This window comes from Procambarus clarkii, chromosome 37, assembly GCF_040958095.1.
Source record: "Procambarus clarkii isolate CNS0578487 chromosome 37, FALCON_Pclarkii_2.0, whole genome shotgun sequence".
Lineage (NCBI taxonomy): Eukaryota > Metazoa > Arthropoda > Malacostraca > Decapoda > Cambaridae > Procambarus > Procambarus clarkii.
This window is the reverse complement of record NC_091186.1, coordinates 27628929-27653928: the sequence shown is the minus strand read 5'-3', so window position 1 is coordinate 27653928 and position 25000 is coordinate 27628929. Positions and strand designations below refer to the sequence as shown.

At 50.2% G+C, this 25000-nt stretch overlaps 2 protein-coding genes across 2 annotated transcripts in view; one reads left to right on the top strand and one right to left on the bottom strand.

Annotated features, from left to right (window-relative positions):
- LOC123750229 (uncharacterized) overlaps positions 1–1983 on the top strand; it is a 2348-nt gene extending 365 nt beyond the window's left edge. Inside the window, exons 1-2 of the mRNA XM_069336936.1 lie at positions 1–650; positions 776–1983. The exon at positions 1–650 is cut by the window's left edge and continues 365 nt beyond it. Coding sequence (XP_069193037.1) covers positions 1–650; positions 776–1983 — 1858 coding nt within the window. The remainder of the gene's footprint in view (positions 651–775) is intronic.
- LOC123753095 (uncharacterized) overlaps positions 1–25000 on the bottom strand; it is a 142466-nt gene that overhangs the window by 83323 nt on the left and 34143 nt on the right. The gene's annotated exons all lie outside the window — the stretch shown is intronic.

Sequence of the window (25000 nt, the reverse complement as noted above, 5' to 3'; positions counted from 1 at the left end):
TGTCACTGTCGTCACAGAAAACGGTCCCATGGTTGTCACTGTCGTCACAGAAAACGATCCCATGGTTGTCACTGTCGTCACAGAAAACGGTCCCATGGTTATCACTGTCGTCACAGAAAACGGTCCCATGGTTGTCACTGTCGTCACAGAAAACGATCCCATGGTTGTCACTGTCGTCACAGAAAACGATCCCATGGTTGTCACTGTCGTCACAGAAAACGGTCCCATGGTTGTCACTGTCGTCACAGAAAACGATCCCATGGTTGTCACTGTCGTCACAGAAAACGGTCCCATGGTTGTCACTGTCGTCACAGAAAACGATCCCATGGTTGTCACTGTCGTCACAGAAAACGGTCCCATGGTTGTCACTGTCGTCACAGAAAACGATCCCATGGTTGTCACTGTCGTCACAGAAAACGGTCCCATGGTTGTCACTGTCGTCACAGAAAACGGTCCCATGGTTGTCACTGTCGTCACAGAAAACGATCCCATGGTTGTCACTGTCGTCACAGAAAACGATCCCATGGTTGTCACTGTCGTCACAGAAAACGGTCCCATGGTTGTCACTGTCGTCACAGAAAACGGTCCCATGGTTGTCACTGTCGTCACAGAAAACGGTCCCATGGTTGTCACTGTCGTCACAGAAAACGGTCCATGGTTGTCACTGTCGTCACAGAAAACGATCCCATGGTTGTCACTGTCGTCACAGAAAACGATCCCATGGTTGTCACTGTCGTCACAGAAAACGGTCCCATGGTTGTCACTGTCGTCACAGAAAACGGTCCCATGGTTGTCACTGTCGTCACAGAAAACGGTCCCGTGGTTGTCACTGTCGTCACAGAAAACGGTCCCGTGGTTGTCTCTGTCATCACAGAAAACGGTCCCATGGTTGTCACTGTCGTCACAGAAAACGGTCCCATGGTTGTCACTGTCGTCACAGAAAACGGTCCCGTGGTTGTCTCTGTCATCACAGAAAACGGTCCCATGGTTGTCACTGTCGTCACAGAAAACGGTCCCATGGTTGTCACTGTCGTCACAGAAAACGATCCCATGGTTGTCACTGTCGTCACAGAAAACGGTCTCGTGGTTGTCACTGTCGTCACAGAAAACGGTCCCATGGTTGTCACTGTCGTCACAGAAAACGGTCCCATGGTTGTCACTGTCGTCACAGAAAACGGTCCCATGGTTGTCACTGTCGTCACAGAAAACGGTCCCATGGTTGTCACTGTCGTCACAGAAAACGGTCCCATGGTTGTCTATGTTGTCACAGAAAACGGTCCCATGGTTGTCTATGTTGTCACAGAAAACGGTCCAATGGTTGTCACTGTCGTCACAGAAAACGGTCCCGTGGTTGTCTCTGTCATCACAGAAAACGGTCCCATGGTTGTCACTGTCGTCACAGAAAACGGTCCCATGGTTGTCACTGTCGTCACAGAAAACGGTCCCATGGTTGTCACTGTCGTCACAGAAAACGATCCCATGGTTGTCACTGTCGTCACAGAAAACGGTCCCATGGTTGTCACTGTCGTCACAGAAAACGGTCCCATGGTTGTCACTGTCGTCACAGAAAACGGTCCCATGGTTGTCACTGTCGTCACAGAAAACGGTCCCGTGGTTGTCTCTGTCATCACAGAAAACGGTCCCATGGTTGTCACTGTCGTCACAGAAAACGGTCCCATGGTTGTCACTGTCGTCACAGAAAACGGTCCCATGGTTGTCACTGTCGTCACAGAAAACGGTCCCATGGTTGTCACTGTCGTCACAGAAAACGGTCCCATGGTTGTCTATGTTGTCACAGAAAACGGTCCCATGGCTGTCTATGTTGTCACAGAAAACGGTCCAATGGTTGTCACTGTCGTCACAGAAAACGGTCCGACGGTTGTCACTGTCTTCACAGAAAACGGTCCGACGGTTGTCTATGTCGTCACAGAAAACGGCATCCTAGACATGTCCATTATCACAGAAAATGGAACCCTGATATAATCTAAGTAAACGACTTTCTGGCATTACTTTACTAACACTTGAGAGCCACACACACGTCGCTGGAAGACAGAAGAGCTCGGGGAGACATGATCACCACATACGAAATTCTCAGAGGAATTGACAGGCTAGATAAGGATAAACATCTTAACACGGGTATTACGCGAACAAGCGGACACAGGTGGAGACTGAGTACCCAAATGAGCCACAGGGACGTTAGAAAGAACTTTTTTCAGTGTCAGAGTAGTTAACAGATGGAATGCATTAGGCAGTGATGTGGTGGAGGCTGACTCCATACACAGTTTACATTGTAGATATGATAGAGCCCAGTAGGCTCAGGAACCTGTATACCAGTTGATTGACGGTTGAGAGGCGGGACCAAAGAGCCAAAGCTCAACCCCCGCAAGCACAACTAGGTAACTACACACACCCTGGTCGTAGCGAGATGTTTACCATCTCATCCATTACGAGGCCTCGCTAATTAGATGGTTGGTGGTCGTTCGGTGTGTTTTGTCTCGCAGGAGAGACAGGAAGGATGGGACGGGGCTGGAAGGGTAGATGTAAGGAAACAAAAGGGAAGGAGCGAACGAGGCCACATAGACGGATTAGTGGGATGGGGGATAAGGTGATGGGGGAGGTAGGGGAAGTGAGAAGGGAAACATATGGTGAAGGAAAGGGAGAAAATAATGGAAGGGGAGAGGTACATGATGAGGGAAGGAAGGGGAGAAAATAATGGAAGGTGGAGAGGTAAATGATGAGGGAAGGAAGAGGATTAAGGCAAAGGATAAGGTAGGCAAGGATAAGGTAGGCAAGGATAAGACAGGCAAGGATAAGGTAGGCAAGGATAAGACAGGCAAGGATAAGGTAGGCAAGGATAAGACAGGCAAGGATAAGGTAGGCAAGGATAAGACAGGCAAGGATAAGGTAGGCAAGGATAAGACAGGCAAGGATAAGGTAGGCAAGGATAAGATAGGCAAGGATAAAGGAGCATGGAGCCCAATGATCGTGCCATCCAACACAGTTGGCGGGAAACGACGCGTCACAATGTAAACAAACCCACCGGCTAATACCCACCTCACAACTTTCCTTCCTTCTTTCAGCTTTCTATACCAAGATTTTTCATCGGAAAATCAGCAGAATTGAAGAAAAATGTGGTATTAATCCATTCCATAACGGAAATATATCGTATTTACTATATACTTTGAAGCATATGAAGGGCTCGCCTCAAAGTCTCCTAAGTTGGTACTCACTGTGACTGTCCCAGGCTTGTAAACCTTACCGGCTACTCACCGGAAAACGTCTGAAAGGTTGGTACTCACTGTGGCTGTCCCAGGCTTGTAAACCTTACCGGCTACTCACCGGAAAACGTCTGAAAGGTTGGTACTCACTGTGGCTGTCCCAGGCTTGCAAACCTTTCCGGCTACTCACCGGAAAACGTCTGAAAGGTTGGTACTCACTGTGGCTGTCCCAGGCTTGCAAACCTTTCCGGCTACTCACCGGAAAACGTCTGAAAGGTTGGTACTCACTGTGGCTGTCCCAGGCTTGCAAACCTTTCCGGCTACTCACCGGAAAACGTCTGAAAGGTTGGTACTCACTGTGGCTGTCCCAGGCTTGCAAACCTTTCCGGCTACTCACCGGAAAACGTCTCAAAGGTTGGTGCTCAGTGTGGCTAAGGCTTGCCAACCGTCAGCTACTCACCTGAAAGGAATAAAACCCACAATGAATGGCTTACAAAGACACCAAACAGGTGCGGAATGTTTCGTATCGACGTCTCCAGGAAACAATTATATATCAAAAGTGTGTGTTAAGGTGTGCAATCTATATAGTCCTATTTAAAATGCAGTCTATAGTCCTGTTTACAGTCCATTCAATAGTCCTGTTTGCAGTTCAATCTATTTTACAGTCCTCTTTACAGTCCAATCTATAGTCCCGTTTACTTTCTAGTCTATAGCCCTATTAATATAAAATATTATAATCCTATTTATAGTCAATTGTACAGTCCTATTTATTGTCCTATTCATAGTCTTATTTACAGCTAGATTTATAGTCCTATTTATATCACAATCCATAGTCGCATCCAACCACTTGGGATGGACGGTAGAGCGACGGTCTCGCTTCATGCAAGTCGGCGTTCAATCCCCGACCGTCCAAGTGGTTGGGCACCATTCCTTTCCCCGTCCCATCCCAAATCCTTATCCTGACCCCTTCCAAGTGCTATATAGTCGCAATGGCTTGGTGCTTTCTCCCTGATAGTTCCCTTCCCTTCCCTTCCATAGTCACATTTTACTGGAAAATATTGTTTTTCTTTATTGTTCTGATTACTTTACCTTATCCTCCTCCTCGTTAAAAACTCTAATCACCTCGTTACATATATCATGGCAGTCTTCCATTATTTATGTCCATTACTAAATAATTAATATTTATTACTAGCTGTACCCGGCCACGCGTTGCTGTGGCTCAGTAACCTTCCCCTGTCTCCCAGTCCTCCCCTCGTCCTCCCCACCATTCCCCACTCCCCCGTCCCCTCGTCCTCCCCACCATTCCCCACTTCCCCGTCCCCTCGTCCTCCCCACCATTCCCCCCTCCCCCGTCCCCTCGTCCTCCCCACCATTCCCCACTTCCCCGTCCCCTCGTCCTTCCCACCATTCCCCCTCCCCCGTCCCCTCGTCCTCCCCACCATTCCGCACTCCCCCGTCCCCTCGTCCTCCCCACCATTCCCCCCTCCCCCGTCCCCTCGTCCTCCCCACCATTCCCCCCTCCCCGTCCCCTCGTCCTCCCCACCATTCCCCCCTCCCCCGTCCCTCGTCCTCCCCACCATTCCTCACTCCCCCGTCCCCTCGTCCTCCCCACCATTCCCCACTTCCCCATCCCCTCGTCTTCCCCACCATTCCCCCCTCCCCCGTCCCCTCGTCCTCCCCACCATTCCCCACTCCCCCGTCCCCTCGTCCTCCCCACCATTCCCCCCTCCCCGTCCCCTCGTCCTCCCCACCATTCCTCACTCCCCCGTCCCCTCGTCCTCCCCACCATTCCCCCCTCCCCCGTCCCCTCGTCCTCCCCACCATTCCTCACTCCCCTGTCCCCTCGTCCTCCCCACCATTCCCCACTTCCCCATCCCCTCGTCCTCCCCACCATTCCCCCCTCCCCCGTCCCCTCGTCCTCCCCACCATTCCCCACTCCCCCGTCCCCTCGTCCTCCCCACCATTCCCCCCTTCCCCGTCCCCTCGTCCTTCCCACCATTCCCCCCTCCCCCGTCCCCTCGTCCTCCCCACCATTCCCCCCTTCCCCGTCCCCTCGTCCTCCCCACCATTCCCCCCTCCCCCGTCCCCTCGTCCTTCCCACCATTCCCCACTTCCCCGTCCCCTCGTCCTCCCCACCATTCCCCAATCCCCCGTCCCCTCGTCCTCCCCACCATTCCCCACTCCCCCGTCCCCTCGTCCTCCCCACCATTCCCCACTCCCCCGTCCCCTCGTCCTCCCCACCATTCCCAACTTCCCCGTCCCCTCGTCCTCCCCACCATTCCCCACTCCCCCGTCCCCTCGTCCTCCCCACCATTCCCCACTCCCCCGTCCCCTCGTCCTCCCCACCATTCCCCACTCCCCCATCCCCTCGTCCTCCCCACCATTCCCCACTCCCCGTCCCCTCGTCCTCCCCACCATTCCCCACTCCCCCATCCCCTCGTCCTCCCCACCATTCCCCCCTTCCCCGTCCCCTCGTCCTTCCCACCATTCCCCACTCCCCCGTCCCCTCGTCCTCCCCACCATTCCCCACTCCCCCATCCCCTCGTCCTCCCCACCATTCCCCCCTCCCCCGTCCCCTCGTCCTCCCCACCATTCCCCCCTTCCCCGTCCCCTCGTCCTCCCCACCATTCCCCCCTCCCCCGTCCCCTCGTCCTTCCCACCATTCCCCACTTCCCCGTCCCCTCGTCCTCCCCACCATTCCCCACTCCCCCGTCCCCTCGTCCTCCCCACCATTCCCAACTTCCCCGTCCCCTCGTCCTCCCCACCATTCCCCACTCCCCCGTCCCCTCGTCCTCCCCACCATTCCCCACTCCCCCGTCCCCTCGTCCTCCCACCATTCCCCACTCCCCGTCCCCTCGTCCTCCCCACCATTCCCAACTTCCCCGTCCCCTCGTCCTCCCCACCATTCCCCACTCCCCCGTCCCCTCGTCCTCCCCACCATTCCCCACTCCCCCGTCCCCTCGTCCTCCCCACCATTCCCCACTCCCCCGTCCCCTCGTCCTCCCCACCATTCCCAACTTCCCCGTCCCCTCGTCCTCCCCACCATTCCCCACCCCCCGTCCCCTCGTCCTCCCCACCATTCCCCACTCCCCCGTCCCCTCGTCCTCCCCACCATTCCCCACTCCCCGTCCCCTCGTCCTCCCCACCATTCCCAACTTCCCCGTCCCCTCGTCCTCCCCACCATTCCCCACTCCCCCGTCCCCTCGTCCTCCCCACCAGTCCTCACTCCCCCGTCCCCTCGTCCTCCCCACCATTCCCCACTCCCCCGTCCCCTCGTCCTCCCCACCATTCCCCACTCCCCCGTCCCCTCGTCCTCCCCACCATTCCCCACTTCCCCGTCCCCTCGTCCTCCCCACCATTCCCCACTTCCCCGTCCCCTCGTCCTCCCCACCATTCCCCCCTCCCCCGTCCCCTCGTCCTCCCCACCATTCCCCACTCCCCCGTCCCCTCGTCCTCCCCACCATTCCCCACTCCCCCGTCCCCTCGTCCTTCCCACCATTCCCCACTCCCCCGTCCCCTCGTCCTCCCCACCATTCCCCACTCCCCCGTCCCCTCGTCCTCCCCACCATTCCCCACTCCCCCGTCCCCTCGTCCTCCCCACCATTTCCCACTTCCCCGTCCCCTCGTCCTCCCCACCATTCCTCACTCCCCCGTCCCCTCGTCCTCCCCACCATTCCCCCCTCCCCCGTCCCCTCGTCCTCCCCACTTCCCCGTCCCCTCGTCCTCCCCACTTCCCCGTCCCCTCGTCCTCCCCACTTCCCCGTCCCCTCGTCCTCCCCACCATTCCCCACTCCCCCGTCCCCTCGTCCTCCCCACCATTCCCCCCTCCCCCGTCCCCTCGTCCTCCCCACTTCCCCGTCCCCTCGTCCTCCCCACTTCCCCGTCCCCTCGTCCTCCCCACTTCCCCGTCCCCTCGTCCTCCCCACTTCCCCGTCCCCTCGTCCTCCCCACTTCCCCGTCCCCTCGTCCTCCCCACCATTCCCCACTCCCCGTCCCCTCGTCCTCCCCACCATTCCCCACTCCCCCGTCCCCTCGTCCTCCCCACCATTTCCCACTTCCCCGTCCCCTCGTCCTCCCCACCATTCCTCACTCCCCCGTCCCCTCGTCCTCCCCACCATTCCCCCCTCCCCCGTCCCCTCGTCCTCCCCACCATTCCCCCCTCCCCCGTCCCCTCGTCCTCCCCACCATTCCCCACTCCCCCGTCCCCTCGTCCTCCCCACCATTCCCCACTCCCCCGTCCCCTCGTCCTCCCCACCATTCCCCACTCCCCCGTCCCCTCGTCCTCCCCACCATTCCCACCTCCCCGTCCCCTCGTCCTCCCCACTTCCCCGTCCCCTCGTCCTCCCCACTTCCCCGTCCCCTCGTCCTCCCCACTTCCCCGTCCCCTCGTCCTCCCCACCATTCCCCACTCCCCCGTCCCCTCGTCCTCCCCACCATTCCCCACTCCCCCGTCCCCTCGTCCTCCCCACCATTCCCCACTCCCCCGTCCCCTCGTCCTCCCCACCATTCCCCACTCCCCCGTCCCCTCGTCCTCCCCACCATTCCCCACTCCCCCGTCCCCTCGTCCTCCCCACCATTCCCCACTCCCCCGTCCCCTCGTCCTCCCCACCATTCCCCACTCCCCCGTCCCCTCGTCCTCCCCACCATTCCCCCCTCCCCTGTCCCCTCGTCCTCCCCACCATTCCCCCCTCCCCCGTCCCCTCGTCCTCCCCACCATTCCCCACTCCCCCGTCCCCTCGTCCTCCCCACCATTCCCCACTCCCCGTCCCCTCGTCCTCCCCACCATTCCCCACTCCCCCGTCCCCTCGTCCTCCCCACCATTCCCCCCTCCCCCGTCCCCTCGTCCTCCCCACCATTCCCCCCTCCCCCGTCCCCTCGTCCTCCCCACCATTCCCCACTCCCCCGTCCCCTCGTCCTCCCCACCATTCCCCACTCCCCCGTCCCCTCGTCCTCCCCACCATTCCCCACTCCCCCGTCCCCTCGTCCTCCCCACCATTCCCCCCTCCCCCGTCCCCTCGTCCTCCCCACCATTCCCCACTCCCCCGTCCCCTCGTCCTCCCCACCATTCCCCCCTCCCCCGTCCCCTCGTCCTCCCCACCATTCCCCCTCCCCGTCCCCTCGTCCTCCCCACCATTCCCCACTCCCCCGTCCCCTCGTCCTCCCCACCATTCCCCCCTCCCCCGTCCCCTCGTCCTCCCCACCATTCCCCCCTCCCCCGTCCCCTCGTCCTCCCCACCATTCCCCACTCCCCCGTCCCCTCGTCCTCCCCACCATTCCCCCCTCCCCCGTCCCCTCGTCCTCCCCACCATTCCCCCCTCCCCCGTCCCCTCGTCCTCCCCACCATTCCTCACTCCCCCGTCCCCTCGTCCTCCCCACCATTCCCCACTCCCCCGTCCCCTCGTCCTCCCCACCATTCCCCACTTCCCCGTCCCCTCGTCCTCCCCACCATTCCCCACTCCCCCATCCCCTCGTCCTCCCCACCATTCCCCCCTCCCCCGTCCCCTCGTCCTCCCCACCATTCCCCCCTCCCCCGTCCCCTCGTCCTCCCCACCATTCCCCCCTCCCCCGTCCCCTCGTCCTCCCCACCATTCCCCACTCCCCCATCCCCTCGTCCTCCCCACCATTCCCCCCTCCCCCGTCCCCTCGTCCTCCCCACCATTCCCCCCTCCCCCGTCCCCTCGTCCTCCCCACCATTCCCCCCTCCCCCGTCCCCTCGTCCTCCCCACCATTCCCCCTCCCCGTCCCCTCGTCCTCCCCACCATTCCCCCCTCCCCCGTCCCCTCGTCCTCCCCACCATTCCCCCCTCCCCCGTCCCCTCGTCCTCCCCACCATTCCTCACTCCCCCGTCCCCTCGTCCTCCCCACCATTCCCCACTCCCCCGTCCCCTCGTCCTCCCCACCATTCCCCACTTCCCCGTCCCCTCGTCCTCCCCACCATTCCCCACTCCCCCGTCCCCTCGTCCTCCCCACCATTCCCCACTCCCCCGTCCCCTCGTCCTCCCCACCATTCCCCACTCCCCCGTCCCCTCGTCCTCCCCACCATTCCCCACTTCCCCGTCCCCTCGTCCTCCCCACCATTCCTCACTCCCCCGTCCCCTCGTCCTCCCCACCATTCCTCACTCCCCCGTCCCCTCGTCCTCCCCACCATTCCCCACTCCCCCGTCCCCTCGTCCTCCCCACCATTCCCCACTTCCCCGTCCCCTCGTCCTCCCCACCATTCCCCACTTCCCCGTCCCCTCGTCCTCCCCACCATTCCCCACTCCCCCGTCCCCTCGTCCTCCCCACCATTCCCCACTCCCCCGTCCCCTCGTCCTCCCCACCATTCCCCACTCCCCCGTCCCCTCGTCCTCCCCACCATTCCCCACTCCCCCGTCCCCTCGTCCTCCCCACCATTCCCCACTCCCCCGTCCCCTCGTCCTCCCCACCATTCCCAAATGATCTGATATTACCACCAATGAAATATATAAAAAAAAGATAAAAAAACGAATTGAAAAAATACAAAAATAAAGTATACTCGCGAAATAAATGGTATGGTAAACAACACAGCTCAATTCCAATGCAATGTCACACAAAATAATTAAATCAAATGAAAATAAATAAAAATCTATGAAAATTAAATTTATCAATGCAATCGGAAACATTGAAATGGAATCGTAACATATTTAGTATAGCGTGTGTTGCTATTACGTGCATCACACGCTTTTGTTTTTACCTGTCACAGGTGAGGCTAAACTGTCCACAGTCAGGACTAAACTGACCACAGTCAGGACTAAACTGTCCACAGTCAGGACTAAACTGACCACAGTCAGGACTAAACTGTCCACAGTCAGGACTAAACTGTCCACAGTCAGGACTAAACTGTCCACAGTCAGGACTAAACTGTCCACAGTCAGGACTAAACTGTCCACAGTCAGGACTAAACTGTCCACAGTCAGGACTAAACTGACCACAGTCAGGACTAAACTGTCCACAGTCAGGACTAAACTGTCCACAGTCAGGACTAAACTGTCCACAGTCAGGACTAAACTGTCATCAGTCAGGACTAAACTGACCACAGTCAGGACTAAACTGTCCACAGTCAGGACTAAACTGTCCACAGTCAGGACTAAACTGTCCACAGTCAGGACTAAACTGTCCACAGTCAGGACTAAACTGTCCACAGTCAGGACTAAACTGTCCACAGTCAGGACTAAACTGTCCACAGTCAGGACTAAACTGACCACAGTCAGGACTAAACTGTCCACAGTCTGGACTAAACTGACCACAGTCAGGACTAAACTGTCCACAGTCAGGACTAAACTGTCCACAGTCAGGACTAAACTGACCACAGTCAGGACTAAACTGTCCACAGTCAGGACTAAACTGTCCACAGTCAGGACTAAACTGTCCACAGTCAGGACTAAACTGTCCACAGTCAGGACTAAACTGTCCACAGTCAGGACTAAACTGTCCACAGTCAGGACTAAACTGTCCACAGTCAGGACTAAACTGTCCACAGTCAGGACTAAACTGACCACAGTCAGGACTAAACTGTCCACAGTCAGGACTAAACTGTCCACAGTCAGGACTAAACTGTCCACAGTCAGGACTAAACTGTCCACAGTCAGGACTAAACTGTCCACAGTCAGGACTAAACTGACCACAGTCAGGACTAAACTGTCCACAGTCAGGACTAAACTGTCCACAGTCAGGACTAAACTGTCCACAGTCAGGACTAAACTGACCACAGTCAGGACTAAACTGTCCACAGTCAGGACTGTGGACAGTTTAGTCCAGACTGTGGTCAAAACATTGTAACTAACCAGAACATTAGTACTTCCTATCACTGAATCTTTCCGTGGGAGTACCATGCCGGCGCTGCATATTTAAGGACTGGTCTCACATAGGTGGTGCAGGAGGCTCTGAAGGCCATCCCGGTGAGCACTTCAAGGCCGACCCTTAATGTGTGTACTGCGTTGTTTACAAGGACCTCCGGTGATTAGGCTCTAGTGATGACTGTCTCATGTGTTTCTTTGATAATTGTTCCCGTCTGGGCTTGTTAGCTTGTTAGACAACCTTGTTAGCTTGTTAGGCTTGTTAGCTTGTTAGACAACCTTGTTAGCCTGTTAGGCTTGTTGAGATCTTCACCCCCCCCCCCCCACCTACCTCTAGGGCCTAGATTGACCTCTCGCAAGATGCAATCACTAATAGTTGACTAGCTCACGGGTGCCTGTTTACTGCTTGGAGATGAGAGGGATCAGGTATAAGATCGCTCTTAGACATAACTAGTGACCTTGAGAGGATGCCACCCACAACAGTTCCCTGACTCCAAGGGACTTATGTAATGCTCAGTGAACACAAGTATTGTATGTCGCTTATCACTAGGACAACAACTGTAGTTTTTAGTGATACATTATACTACACACACACACACACACACACACACACACACAGGTAATTTGACAACATTTGACAACACTGGATGATGTTTGACTATCTGGTCGAAAGAGGTTAATGTACTCAAGGAAGGGATCAGAAAACAAATGGCCAGCATTCCGGAAGGGAAACTATGAAGAGTTAAGGATATTTCTAACTGATATAACTTGGGAAACAGAGCTCAGGGGAAAGACGGTTCAAGACATCACACAGAAGGGTAAGGAGGCAGCAGACAAGTTCGTCCCTGTCCAAAAGGAAAAAAATGAAATGGAGATGAGAAACCCATGGTTTAATCAGAGAGGTAAGCTAGTAAAGCAACTAAGTAAAAGGGTGTGGAGAAACTATAGAAACAACAGAACACTAGAGAGCAGAGAAAGATACCAGAGCGCCAGGAATGAATACGTCAGGGTGAGAAGAGAGGTAGAGAGGCAATATGAAAATGACATAGCGAGCAAGGCAAAGACTCAACCCAAACTGCTGCATAGCCACATCAGGAGGAAAACAACAGTGAAGGAACAGGTAATGAAACTAAGGATAGGGGCGGAAAGATTCACTACAAACGACAAGGAAGTGTGCGAGGAACTCAATAAGAAATTTCAGGAAATCTTCACCTCAGAGCAAGGAGAAGTCCTAGAGATAAGGGAGGGAACACCAACCCAGGCACCAGTAGAGGAGTTTGTGATTACCAGTGGGGAGGTGAGGAAGCATCTGCTAGATTTTGACGTGACAAAGGCTATAGGCCCGGATGGAATCTCACCATGGATCCTTAAGGAAGGAGCAAAGGCTCTGTGCCTGCCACTCTCCATAGTGTACAACAAGTTACTGGTAACAGGCGAACTGCCAAAAATTTGGAAGACGGACAATGTAGTCCCAATATACAAGAAGGGTGATAGACAGGAGGCACTGAACTACAGGCCAGTGTCCCTAACTTGCATTCCATGCAAGATGATGGAAAAGATTGTGTGAAAAAAGCTAGTGGAACATCTGGAGCGGAAGAACTTTGTAACACAGCATCAGCATGGGTTCAGGGATGGCAAATCATGCCTAACAGGTTTAATTGAGTTCTATGACCAGGCAACAAAAGTCAGGCAAGAGAGCGGATTGGCAGACTGCATATTTCTGGACTGTCAGAAAGCTTTAGACACAGTACCACATAAGAGACTAGTGCACAAACTGGAGATGCAGGCAGGAGTGAAAGGGACGGTACTCCACTGGATAAGAGAGTACCTAAGGAACAGGACACAGCGAGTCACCGTGAGAGGTCAGGTCTCGGAGTGGCAGGGAGTCACCAGTGGAGTCCCACAGGGATCAGTCCTTGGACCTATACTGTTTCTGATATATGTAAATGATCTCCCAGAAGGAATTGACTCGTTCCTCTCGATGTTTGCTGATGATGCAAAAATTATGAGGAGGATCAAGACAGAGGAGGATAGTATGAGGCTACAAGATGACCTAGACAATCTGAAGGAATGGTCCGACGAATGGCTACTAAAGTTCAACCCAAGTAAATGTAAGGTAATGAAACTAGGTGGAGGAACTAGGAGGCCAGTCACTGGATACCGAATGGGAGATGAAATCCCTCACGAAACGGACAGAGAGAAAGATCTAGGAGTTGATATCACGCCAAACCTGTCTCCTGAAGCCCACATCAGAAGAATAACATCAGCAGCCTATGCGAGGCTGGCTAACATCAGAACTGCTTTCAGAAACCTGTGTAAGGAATCCTTCAGAACCTTGTATACCTCATATGTAAGACCAATCCTGGAGTATGCGGCCCCAGCATGGAGCCCGTATCTAGTCAAGCACAAGACAAAGCTGGAAAAAGTTCAGAGGTATGCCACTAGACTAGTCACAGAACTAAGAGGCATGAGTTACGAGGAAAGGCTGCGTGAACTTTACCTCAAGTCGCTGGAAGATAGAAGAGCTTGGGGAGACATGATCACCACATACAAGATTCTCATGAGAATTGACAGGGTAGACAAGGATGGATTACTAAACACGGGTGGTACACTCACAAGGGAACACAGGTGGAGACTTAGTACCCAAATGAGCCACAGGGACGTTAGAAAGAACTTTTTCAGTGTCAGAGTAGTTAACAGGTGGAATGCATTAGGCAGTGATGTGGTGGAGGCTGACTCCATGCACAGTTTCAAATGTAGATATGATAGAGCCCAGTAGGCTCAGGAATCTGTACACCAGTTGATGGACAGTTGAGAGGCGGGACCAAAGAGCCAAAGCTCAACCTCCGCAAGCACAAATAGGTAAGTACACACACACACACACACACACACACACACACACACACACACACACACACACACACACACACACACACACACAAGAGAAAGAAGAGGAGATGCACCGAGCCTATTAGACCTGATTTTCACCCAGAACGTAGAAGACATCGAGAATTTGGAGCATGAAATACCTCTAGGGGCCAGTGACCATTGTGTCCTAGTCTTTGACTACATGTTGGAATTCAAACTTGTGACCATGGGACAAGAGGTGTGGGAAAGGAGAGTTGACTACAGGAAAGGGGACTACATGAGGATAAGGGACTATCTGGGAGAAGTGCAGTGGGAGGAAGAAATTAGAGGAATAACAGTCCAAGATATGATGGACCTAGTCATACAGAAATGCCAGGAGGCCGAAGAGAGATTTATACCAACAGTAAAGGGAAAAAATAAGAGGGAATATAATAACCCATGGTTTAATAGACAGTGTCAGGAAGAACAAATGGCCAGCAGGCGGGAGTGGAGGAAGTACAGAAGACAAAGGACAGAGGACAACAGGATCAGATGCAACAGAGCTAGGAACGATTACGTTAACATAAGACGAACATCGGAAAGGGACTATGAGAACGATATTGTAATCAAAGCGAAAAAGCAACCTAAGTTACTACACAGTCATATAAGAAGAAAAATGTCGGTGAACGACCAAGTGACAAGACTAAGGAAGACAGAGGGGGGCATATACTGAAAGTGACAAGGAAATCTGCGAGGCACTGAATGCCAGTTTCCATGGAGTGTTCACTACCGAGCCTGAGCAGCTCCCATTGTTGGAAGGGGTTACCAAAGATGAAAGACTATTAGATATAGAGGTGACAGCAGAGGAGGTAATGAAACAGTTGACAACTCTAGATGCAACTAAAGCAGTTGGACCAGACAAAGTATCACCGTGGATACTAAAAGAGGCAGCCCAGGCCCTCAGCGTGCCTCTGGCAATGATCTTTAATGAGTCACTTATGTCGGGAGAATTGCCCAGTTGCTGGAAGAAGGCAAATGTCGTGCCGATCTTCAAGAAAGGCGATAGAGAGGAGGCACTTAACTATAGACCTGTATCACTGACAAGCATCCCCTGTAAAATACTGGAAAGAATAATTAGGCTACGACTGGTTGCACACCTGGAGAACATTAGGTTTGTGAACAAACATCAACATGGGTTCTGAACAGGGAAATCGTTCCTAACAAACCTTCTGGAATTCTATGATAAAATAACGAGGAGAAGACAGGACAGAGATGGTTAGGCAGACTGCATATTTTTGGACTGCCAAAAAGCCTTTGGTACAGTACCGCACATGAGACTGCTGTTCAAGCTCGAGAGGCAGGCGGGGGTGGGGGGAAAGGTCCTAGCATGGATAAGGAACTACCTAACAGGAAGGAGCCAAAGAGTTACGGTAAGGGGCGAGAAGTAGGCCTGGCGAACAGTAACAAGTGGAGTACCTCAAGGATCGGTGCTGGGACCAATTCTATTTCTTGTATATGTTAACGACATGTTTACAGGAGTAGAGTCCTACATGTCGATGTTTGCGGATGACGCAAAGTTGATGAGAAGAGTTGTGACAGATGAGGATTGCAGGATCCTCCAAGAGGACCTGAACAGGTTGCAGAGATGGTCAGAGAAATGGCTACTGGAATTCAACACGAGCAAATGTAAAGTTATGGAAATGGAACTAGGAGATAGGAGACCAAAGGGACAGTACACAATGAAGGGGAACAGCCTACCTGCGACGACCCGCGAAAGAGACCTGGGTGTGGACGTAACACCTAATCTATCTCCTGAGGCACATATAAATAGGATAACGACAGCAGCGTACTCTACACTGGCAAAAGTTAGAACATCATTCAGAAACCTAAGTAAGGAGGCATTTAGGGAGCTTTACACTGCCTACGTGAGGCCAGTCTTAGAGTATGCCGCCTCATCATGGAGGCCCCACCTGAAGAAGCATATAAAGAAACTGGAAAAGGTTCAGAGGTTTGCAACGAGACTCGTCCCAGAGCTACGAGGGATGGGGTATGAGGAGCGCCTGAGGGAACTGTGCCTTACGACACTAGAAAGTAGAAGGGAGAGAGGGGGGACATGACAGGAGCGTATAAAATACTCAGGGATATTGACAGAGTGGACATAGACGAAATGTTCACACGTAATAATAACAGAACGAGGGGACATGGGTGGAAGCTGGAAACTCAGATGAGTCACAGAGATGTTAGGAAATTTTCTTTTAGCGTGATAGTGGGAAAATGGAATGCACTTCAGGAACAGGTTGTGGAAGCAAATACTATTCATACTTTTAAAACTAGGTATGATAGGGAAATGGGACAGGAGTCATTGTTGTAAACAACCGATGGCTGGAAAGGCGGGATCCAAGAGTCAATGCTCGATCCTGCAGACACAACTAGGTGAGTACAACTAGGTGAGTAGAACTAGGTGAGTACACAACTTCCTGTGGTGTTCCTTGAACAACTTCCCGAGCAAGTTTGACCGCAGTCATTTCCTGAGCGTCTGTGACCTCTGATTACTCTCTTTTGTCCAACTCGTCACCTGATGGGTTTTGTCCTGCTCGTCACCTGATGGGTTTTGTCCTGCTCGTCACCTGATGGGTTTTGTCCTGCTCGTCACCTGATGGGTTTTGTCCTGCTCGTCACCTGATGGGTTTTGTCCTGCTCGTCATCTGATGGGTTTATAAGAATCACAGACTATACCTGAAGTATACCTGGAGTATACTGAAGTAAAGGACCGGGCCGCGGGGACACTAAAGCCCCGAAATCATCTCAAGATAACCTCTCAAGAAGTATACCTGGAGTATACCTGGAGTATACTGAAGTATACTTGGGTATATCCGCCTTCGCCTGGGACCTCCAATACTGAGCAGTCTGCCGGGAGACCCAAATGAGAGGACCGTCCCAGACCCGATTTTTACCTAAACAATTATATATATATATATATATATATATATATATATAATAAAATCGAATATAACCAAAAACAATTTTTTTTTGTTCCTGCAAGCAGTGTAACTAACCTGACATTGTCTAGACCCGCCTCATGCAGCCAACGCACTCGCACGCACACCAACACACACACACACACACACACACACACACACACACACACACACACACACACACACACACACACACACACACACAGGGGGGGGGAATGGCACGCCTCATTAAGCGAAAATTAAAATTTGAGGCACTAGAGAATTGCGTAACTAATGGAAACACAAGCTCCATAGTTGTGATTGTGACGGGTGATGGGAAGAGGATTGTGATCTTGATAATCTACAATCCTCCACCAAACAGCAGACGGCCCAGGCAGGAGTATGATGACAAGACATGTATAGATGAATTGCAGAGGGCAGCAACAACAGCTCACAGAATGAGGGCTAAACTGCTGGTCATGGGGGACCTCAATCACGGAGAGATCAATTGGGAATCAAGAGTAAACGTGGGGAGCAAAATTACTGGGAGTTACAGACAGGAATTTCCTAACACAGCATATAGGAAGAGACAAGGGAAAGAAGAGGGGATGCACCGAGCCTATTAGACCTGATTTTCACCCAGAATGAAGAAAACATTACGAATATGGAGCATGAAATACCTCTAGGGGCCAGTGACCATTGTATCCTAGTCTTTGACTACATGATGGAATTCAAACTTGTGACCATGGGACAAGAAGTCTGGGAAAGGAGAGCTGACTACAGGAAAGGTGACTACAGGAGGATAAGGGACTATCAGCGAGAAGTGCAGTGGGAGGAAGAAATTAGAGGAAAAACAGTCCAAGATATGATGGACCTAGTCATATGGAAATTCCAGGAGGCTGAAGAGAGATTTATACCAACAGTAAAGGGAAAAGCAAGAGGGAATATAATAACCCATGGTTTAATAGACAGTGTCAGGAAGCAAAAATGAGTAACAGGAGGGAGTGGAGGAAGTACAGAAGACAAAGGACAACAAGATTAGACGCAACAGAGCTAGGAATGAATACATTAATATAAGGGTATCGGAAAGGAATTATGACCACGATATTGCAATGAAAGCGAAAAAGCAACCTAAATTACTACACAGCCATATAAGAAGTGACAAGACTGAGGAAAACAGAGGGGCATACCCAGAAAGTGACAAGGAAATCTGCGAGGCACTAAATGCCAGTTTCCATGGAGTGTTCACTACCGAGCCTGAGCAGCTCCCATTGTTGGAAGGGGTTACCCTAGATGAAAGACTATCAGATATAGAGGTGACAGCAGAGGAGGTAATGAAACAGTTGACAACTCTAGATGCAACTAAAGCAGTTGGACCAGACAAAGTATCACCGTGGATACTAAAAGAAGCAGCGCAGGCCCTCAGCGTGCCTCTGGCAATGATCTTTAATGAGTCACTTATGTCGGGAGAATTGCCCAGTTGCTGGAAGAAGGCAAAGGTGGTACCACTTTTCAAAAAAAAAGGTGATAGGGAGGAGACACTTAACTATAGACCAGTATCACTGACAAGCATCCCCTTGTAAAGTACTTGAAAGAATAATCAGGTAAAGACTTGTTACACACCAAGAGAACATTAGGCATGTAAACAAACACCAACATGGGTTCTGGCAAGGGAAATCGTGCCTAACAAACCTGGAATTCTATGATAACATAACAATAATAAGACAGGACAGAGAAGGATAGGCAGACTGCATATTTCTGAACTGCCAAAAGCCCTTTGATACAGCACCGCACAGAAGACTGCTATACAAACTTGAGAGGCAGGCGGGAGTAAGCGGAAAGGCCCTGGCATGGATAAGGAACTACCTAACAGGAAGGAACCAAAGGGTAATGGTAAGGGGCGAGAAGTCGGACTGGCGAACAGTAACGAGTGGAGTACCTCAAGGATCGGTGCTGGGACCAATTCTATTTCTAATGTACGTGAACGACATGTTTACAGTGTATGAACATCAGAGAACAGTGTGTGAACATCAGAGAACAGTGTATGAACATCAGAGAACAGTGTGTGAACATCAGAGAACAGTGTATGAACATCAGAGAACAGTGTATGAACATGAGAGAACAGTGTATGAACATGAGAGAACAGTGTGTGAACATGAGAGAACAGTGTGTGAACATCAGAGAACAGGTATGAACATCAGAGAACAGGTATGAACATCAGAGAACAGTGTATGAACATCAGAGAACAGTGTATGAACATCAGAGAACAGTGTATGAACATGAGAGAACAGTGTGTGAACATGAGAGAACAGTGTGTGAACATCAGAGAACAGGTATGAACATCAGAGAACAGTGTATGAACATCAGAGAACAGTGTATGAACATGAGAGAACAGTGTGTGAACATGAGAGAACAGGTATGAACATCAGAGAACAGGTATGAACATCAGAGAACAGGTATGAACATCAGAGAACAGTGTATGAACATCAGAGAACAGGTATGAACATCAGAGAACAGGTATGAACATCAGAGAACAGTGTATGAACATCAGAGAACAGTGTATGAACATCAGAGAACAGGTATGAACATCAGAGAACAGGTATGAACATCAGAGAACAGTGTGTGAACATCAGAGAACAGGTATGAACATCAGAGAACAGGTATGAACATCAGAGAACAGTGTATGAACATCAGAGAACAGGTATGAACATCAGAGAACAGGTATGAACATCAGAGAACAGTGTATGAACATCAGAGAACAGTGTATGAACATCAGAGAACAGTGTATGAACATCAGAGAACAGGTATGAACATCAGAGAACAGGTATGAACATCAGAGAACAGGTATGAACATCAGAGAACAGGTATGAACATCAGAGAACAGTGTGTGAACATCAGAGAACAGGTATGAACATCAGAGAACAGGTATGAACATCAGAGAACAGGTATGAACATCAGAGAACAGTGTGTGAACATCAGAGAACAGTGTGTGAACATCAGAGAACAGGTATGAACATCAGAGAACAGTGTGTGAACATCAGAGAACAGGTATGAACATCAGAGAACAGGTATGAACATCAGAGAACAGGTATGAACATCAGAGAACAGGTATGAACATCAGAGAACAGTGTATGAACATCAGAGAACAGGTATGAACATCAGAGAACAGGTATGAACATCAGAGAACAGGTATGAACATCAGAGAACAGGTATGAACATCAGAGAACAGGTATGAACATCAGAGAACAGTGTGTGAACATCAGAGAACAGTGTATGAACATCAGAGAACAGTGTGTGAACATCAGAGAACAGTGTGTGAACATCAGAGAACAGTGTATGAACATCAGAGAACAGGTATGAACATCAGAGAACAGTGTGTGAACATCAGAGAACAGGTATGAACATCAGAGAACAGGTATGAACATCAGAGAACAGTGTATGAACATCAGAGAACAGGTATGAACATCAGAGAACAGGTATGAACATCAGAGAACAGTGTATGAACATCAGAGAACAGTGTATGAACATCAGAGAACAGTGTATGAACATCAGAGAACAGGTATGAACATCAGAGAACAGGTATGAACATCAGAGAACAGGTATGAACATCAGAGAACAGTGTGTGAACATCAGAGAACAGTGTGTGAACATCAGAGAACAGGTATGAACATCAGAGAACAGGTATGAACATCAGAGAACAGGTATGAACATCAGAGGCCACCGACTAACCTCCTTTCAGTAGTTCTAAGAAATATTTGCGGATCTACGGAGCCATAATGACGATGTGGGCGTGCGGGCCGCCACCAGCAACAGCTTGAATGATCAAGTTATCACCAGGGCAGCTTGGCCCGTAGCCTGGCGATGGTGGTGGTACTGGCCTATCAGCACTTACCTATCACTGACTAAGGGGGAGTGAGGTCAAGTGAGGATTAAATTTTGTCTGATTGTCACACCTGATTACTCCAGGTGTTTATTTCTTTTTTTTACCTCTTCGGCAGTGAATACAATGTCATCCATTGTTTCTTCCAGTCTAAGATCTCATAACTGTGGTCGCCATATTGGTTATATGGTGAAGACCTCCTTAAATCTGTTGTTAAGTTCCTCACATACCTCCTTATCGTTTTCTGTGAGAATTCCATCTTGTGTCATCAACCTGAGTACATTGTCTCTCTCTGTTTCGTTCTCATTATACGGCTGGGTAACCTCTTGGGCTGGACGGTAGAGGGAAAGGTCTCGCTTCATGCAGGTCGACGTTCAATCCCCGACCGTCCAAGTTGTTTGGCACCATTCCTTCCTCCCGTCCCATCCCAAACCCTTATCCTGACCCCTTCCCAGTGTTATATAGTCGTGATGGCTTGGTGCTTTCCCCTGATAGTTCTCTCATCATGTGGCGCTATAACAGCTGTCGTTGACCTTAACGTGTCCTGCAGTGTTAATATTAAACTGGCTGTTATAGTTGATGTGGTAAGTCAGGTGTGTATATGTGGCGGCCAGCAGCACCTCTCTTGTCCTCACGTCCTGGGCCACTGTTGACCTGCCTTCACCTGCCTTCACCTGCCTTCACCTGCCTTCACCAGCCTTCACCTGCCTTCACCTGCCTTTACCTGCCTTCCATTGCTACTATTCTCATCTACTGTCCTCTTGAGCGGTATGAAAGTTTCTATTACATCTGCAACAGATGCACTATTCTCTCTGCCAGTGGTCTACCCTCAGTAAGTTCACGTGCCTCACGTGCCTCAAGGTGCCTCAAGGTGCCCCACGTGCCTCAAGGTGCCACACGTGCCTCAAGGTGCCTCAAGGTGCACCACGTGCCTCGCCACTCCTGGTAAGGTTGGTGGTTTAAGTTTTCAATGACCTCAAGTCTGTCTATTCTCTCCTGTATGTTCTCAAGTTGTCTTCCCAGAGAAGATGCCTCTTCTTTCACTGCTATTATCTCTTCCTTCCTTCCTTCTCCACCTCCCCTTCGTGTGTCTTGGGGACGCCTCTCCCTAGCTCCTCCACATGTCCACTTCTACTATAATAAGGGTGGTACTGCTGTGATATAATACTATGATATCATTCTACTGTGATGGTTTAAGGTTCTATTGTGATAACCTTTGCTCCATATTCATACATCTGACCACATTAAAAATTTCTTTATGGCGGAGACGGTGCTAGTGGTAGTGGTAGTTGTGGAGGTATGGTGGTGGTGATGGTGGTGGTGGTGAGGAGCCGTGATGCGGGAGTGACCTTGTGGTGGGGATGGTGGTAGTGGTGTGGTAGTGGAGGAGGGACGGGCGCTTCAAGCAAGCCATCCAGGTGAGGCCAGAGTCAAGGTGTACAGTGGGCGGGGTGTTGACGGCTCTCACAACCACAACACCAACAGCTACAACAGCTACAACAGTTACAACTACAACAACTACAACAACTACAACAGCTACAACAACTACAACAACTACAACAGCTACAACAACTACAACAGCTACAACAACTACAAGAACTACAACAGCTACAACAGCTACAACAGTTACAACTACAACAGCTACAACAACTACAACAACTACAACAGCTACAACAGCTACAACAACTACAACAGCTACAACAGCTACAACAACTACAACAACTACAACAGCTACAACAGCTACAACTACAACAACTACAACAGCTACAACAACTACAACAGCTACAACAGCTACAACAACTACAACAACTACAACAGCTACAACAGCTACAACAGCTACAACAACTACAACAACTACAACAGCTACAACAACTACAACAGCTACAACAACTACAACAGCTACAACAGCTACAACAACTACAACAGCTACAACAGCTACAACAACTACAACAACTACAACAGCTACAACAGCTACAACAACTACAACAACTACAACAGCTACAACAGCTACAACAACTACAACAACTACAACAGCTACAACAGCTACAACAGCTACAACAACTACAACAGCTACAACAACTACAACAACTACAACAGCTACAACAGCTACAACAGCTACAACAGTTACAACAACTACAACAGCTACAACAGCTACAACAGCTACAACAACTACAACAGCTACAACAACTACAACAACCACAACAGCTACAACAGCTACAACAACTACAACAACTACAACAGCTACAACAACTACAACAACTACAACAGCTACAACAACCACAACAACTACAACAGCTACAACAACCACAACAACTACAACAGCTACAACAACTACAACAGCTACAACAACTACAACAGCTACAACAACTACAACAGCTACAACAACCACAACAGCTACAACAGCTACAACAACTACAACAACTACAACAGCTACAACAACTACAACAGCTACAACAACTACAACAGCTACAACAACCACAACAACTACAACAACTACAACAACTACAACAACTACAACAGCTACAACAGCTACAACATCTACAACAGTTACAACTACAACAACTACAACAGCTACAACTACAACAGCTACAACAACTACAACAGCTACAACAATTACAACAACTACAACAACTACAACAACTACAACAACTACAACAGCTACAACAACTACAACAACTACAACAACTACAACAGCTACAACAGCTACAACAACTACAACAACTACAACAACTACAACAACTACAACAGCTACAACAACTACAACAACTACAACAACCACAACAACCACAACAACTACAACAACTACAACAACCACAACAACCACAACAACTACAACAACTACAACAGCTACAACAGCTACAACAACTACAACAGCTACAACAGCTACAACAACTACAACAGCTACAACAACTACAACAGCTACAACAGCTACAACAACTACAACAACTACAACAACCACAACAACTACAACAACTACAACAGCTACAACAACTACAACAACTACAACAGCTACAACAGCTACAACAACTACAACAGCTACAACAACTACAACAACTACAACAGCTACAACAGCTACAACAACTACAACAACTACAACAACTACAACAGCTACAACAACTACAACAGCTACAACAACTACAACAGCTACAACAGCTACAACAACTACAACAGCTACAACAGCTACAACAGCTACAACAACTACAACAACTACAACAGCTACAACAACTACAACAACAACAGCTACAACAGCTACAACAACTACAACAGCTACAACAGCTACAACAACTACAACAACTACAACAACTACAACAGCTACAACAGCTACAACAACTACAACAACTACAACAACTACAACAGCTACAACAGCTACAACAACTACAACAGCTACAACAACTACAACAGCTACAACAACTACAACAGCTACAACAGCTACAACAACTACAACAGCTACAACAACTACAACAGCTACAACAGCTACAACAACTACAACAACTACAACAACTACAACAGCTACAACAACTACAACAGCTACAACAACTACAACAGCTACAACAGCTACAACAACTACAACAGCTACAACAGCTACAACAACTACAACAGCTACAACAACTACAACAGCTACAACACACAGCCAGCTACAACAGCTACAACACTACAACACTACAACAGCTACAACAGCTACAACAACTACAACAGCTACAAACAACTACAACAGCTACAACAACTACAACAGCTACAACAACTACAACAGCTACAACAGCTACAACTCTACAACAACTACAACAGCTACAACAACTACAACAGCTACAACAACTACAACAGCTACAACAGCTACAACAACTACAACAGCTACAACAACTACAACAGCTACAACAACTACAACAGCTACAACAACTACAACAGCTACAACAGCTACAACAACTACAACAGCTACAACAACTACAACAGCTACAACAACTACAACAGCTACAACAGCTACAACAACTACAACAGCTACAACAACTACAACAGCTACAACAGCTACAACAGCTACAACAGCTACAACAACTACAACAGCTACAACAGCTACAACAGCTACAACAACTACAACAGCTACAACAACTACAACAGCTACAACAACTACAACAGCTACAACAGCTACAACAACTACAACAGCTACAACAACTACAACAGCTACAACAACTACAACAGCTACAACAGCTACAACAACTACAACAACTACAACAGCTACAACAGCTACAACAGCTACAACAGCTACAACAACTACAACAACACCAACAGCTAC